The sequence below is a fragment of the Adiantum capillus-veneris genome, chromosome 7, assembly GCF_014529385.1.
Source record: "Adiantum capillus-veneris isolate H3 chromosome 7, ASM1452938v2, whole genome shotgun sequence".
Taxonomy (NCBI): Eukaryota; Viridiplantae; Streptophyta; class Polypodiopsida; order Polypodiales; family Pteridaceae; genus Adiantum; species Adiantum capillus-veneris.
In genome coordinates, this window is record NC_140937.1 from 60,058,032 (window position 1) to 60,060,701 (window position 2,670).

General features: G+C 44.4%; 1 protein-coding gene across 1 annotated transcript; it reads left to right on the forward strand.

Moving 5' to 3' along the window:
- Positions 1-789: 789 nt before the first annotated feature.
- LOC147453937 (uncharacterized) lies at positions 790-1,795 on the forward strand. Its single transcript, XM_086517230.1, has 3 exons — positions 790-1,009; positions 1,263-1,327; positions 1,455-1,795. Exons 1-3 carry the CDS (start codon positions 901-903, stop codon positions 1,578-1,580), a joined length of 300 nt encoding a protein of 99 aa, XP_086373356.1. The 5' UTR covers positions 790-900; the 3' UTR covers positions 1,581-1,795.
- The last annotated feature ends 875 nt before the right edge of the window (positions 1,796-2,670 follow it).

Below are 2,670 nucleotides of genomic sequence, written 5' to 3' on the forward strand. Positions count from 1 at the left end.
ATGCATTCAATAATAAATAATATTTTAATGTCCGTCTGCCCAGCGAAAGCGCCCAAAGGTGCCTTTTAGGGCCCTGCATGACAGGGGCCTTATCTTGGAGAGATTATGATGTTGTAACATAATGATTTTTCCCAAAAAGAGAGAAAGAGGAGCTCAGAGCGCTTGCGTAGGGAACAGTACAGCTACGCGAGCCGCAAGGTAACATGCACCACGCTTCTGCATGCGTGCATGCGGATTAGCTTCACAGAGGCCCAGAGGCGCAGAGAGAGAGAGAGAGAGAGAGAGAGAGAGAGACTCTAGCTGCTGCGGGCAGACACCTCTTTGTAGGCCTTGCAAAGGCCGCGTATGTTTGACGATGATATCGAAGGGGTGCAAGCCACTACTTGCAAGTACAGGGGTGCGCATCGAAGAGTTTAGAAAGCGGAAAAGAACCCACAAGCATTATAGAATATCACTTCAAAGTTGCGGGCAGTGAGGTTGCAGGAAGCAAACTTGGACGGTTCAAAGCTGGACACAGAGAGAGAGAGAGAGAGAGAGAGAGAGAGAGATATGATGTGGGTTCAATTCGCAGGAAACCTCAGAACTGGTGAGCGCCGTAGCCAAACGGTCAAGCAGCGGCCCTTTCGTCGAAACTCACTGAACTATTCACACACTCAACCAAGAGAGAGAGAGAGAGAGAGAGAGAGAGAGAGAGAGAGAGAGAGACCCTCGGGCCTCAATCATACTCTGCCGTCATTTTGTATAAACTACAGTGATTTGTGTGAAGAAAACTCACAACCTGTCCTATATATAGTACGAGCCCATGTTCTCTCTCTCTCTCTCTCTCTCTCTCTCTCTCTCTCTCTCTCTCTCTGTGGTGTGCGCGTCTGTGTCATGCACAACAACGCATAGAGAGAAAGTATGGTGGATCAGAGGGTGACCGAGTCTCTCGTTGTACTCATGTTGTTGCTTCAAGCCTGCGTGTTGTGCTCCATCGCCGACGGCAGCAGATCTCTCCTCTCAAAGACAGGTACATTTTCTAACAACCTTAATTCTAAAGCATTTCTAAGCCTAGATTGGTCTTAAGTCTCTATACAAAACCATGAAAAGGCCCATGTTTAACATTATAAAACAATTTATGACCAAAATCTTGGATACGTGTATACCTATGTATTTGCAGGAACACATTAGAGAGAGAGAGAGAGTTGGTGGAGACCTTTGTAATAAGTGACCATTAATGGCACCTCACACACTTCTAAACACTCTTCATGTGCATGCTAAAGGTACACTCAATGATCCACGTCAACGCTTAAATTCAAATGTTGGAAACCTTCAACACCTTAATATGGTGAGTTTCATTATTGGATGCCTTGTGGACCAAAAGCAAGAATGAGGCCTAAAGTCCCCGAGGACGTTTTTGATGTACTTTTTTCTTTGTCACCTAATCAACTTCTATGATGCTCTTGATGATGTAGGATTTTGTTGAAGTTCGTCCTCGAGTATTAGGCATTTCCCACATAGATTATGAAGATCCACAACCGAATGTGAGCCATAACGCAAAAGGGAGGAGTCCTTCCACTGATGGGCATACAAACCCTTGAAATGAGATGCATCCCTGGAGATCTAGTAATTAGATTATGCACATAATGTCTTTCCCACATTGGTGTGTGCTGCTGAGTTTGCCATATATATACCAAACTTTCCTACTTAAAGGTGTTTTAATTATGCCTTTTGCATTTTAGCTTGTCACACCATTTTTATGGATAATTTTCTCCTTCAAGCTATAGGTTATTGAATAATTTTAGCAGTTTGCTAATATCCAATTTGTACTTCTTATATTGTGGGTGTTAGAAACGAAGTAAGTGAAATTGGCTTGAGAGGTCATAGATTTTGTGCAAGAACGATGGTATTGTATGTTTATGGTCTTTTTTCTTTTTTGACCTTTGCCCAATCATGATAGCATGCTTAAGGCATTAAGAAAAATATGAACCGCTAAAGGGCCTTGTAAGAGAAACCAATCACATTACAACCAACAATAGGGTATAAAAGGGGAGGCATGGATAGCCCATATCTATGTACCTCAAAACTATATCATGTAGCATATCTATGGAAAGTGTTCAACAATGCAATCCAAGTGCACTATTGTCAGACAAATTTGAAGTAATTTGTTCAAGTTATGGCCAATAAGAAAAAAAATACGCTAAAATTGGTGGGACTGTGGCTGTCAGGACACTGGTCCTGTACCCTAAGAACTAGGCTAGGCAAGGACTACGGCCAAGGGCCGGGCTAGGCAGTGTGGATAGGGGATCCGTCTAGGGCAAGGGGCTAGGAGCCCACCTCTAAAGGGAGGTTAGGAGGAGGATCCAGTAGAGCCTAGTTGCCTAGTTTCTTACAGTGGTATCAAAGCCAGGGACTCTCCTCCACTCTCTCTCTAAGCGTGGTCATCTTTGGCCCCTAAAAACATGCCCCTTTTGTGAGAACCGCTGCTTTTTAAGGTCCTTTTCCAAATTTAGCCGGATTTCTTGCCTAATCGGGTAGTTATTCTCGTTTTGGAAACTATGGTGTGGTGCATGAAAACGGGGGGAGTTGGCTTGAACGGAGCGCCCTGTGGAGAAGGGGAAAGACCTACAAGCTCGCGGCCATAGCCGGCCTGTGCAAGCCACCAAGTCATCATCACCCTCGTCGTTGAAG

Excerpts from the sequence above, each read along its gene's own strand:
- LOC147453937 (XM_086517230.1), top strand. The coding sequence starts at position 901 with ATGGTGGATCAGAGGGTGACCGAGTCTCTCGTTGTACTCATGTTGTTG. Across the intron at positions 1,010-1,262 it reads ATCTCTCCTCTCAAAGACAG|GTACACTCAATGATCCACGT; the intron begins GTACATTTTCTA and ends TGCATGCTAAAG. Across the intron at positions 1,328-1,454 it reads ACCTTCAACACCTTAATATG|GATTTTGTTGAAGTTCGTCC; the intron begins GTGAGTTTCATT and ends TTGATGATGTAG.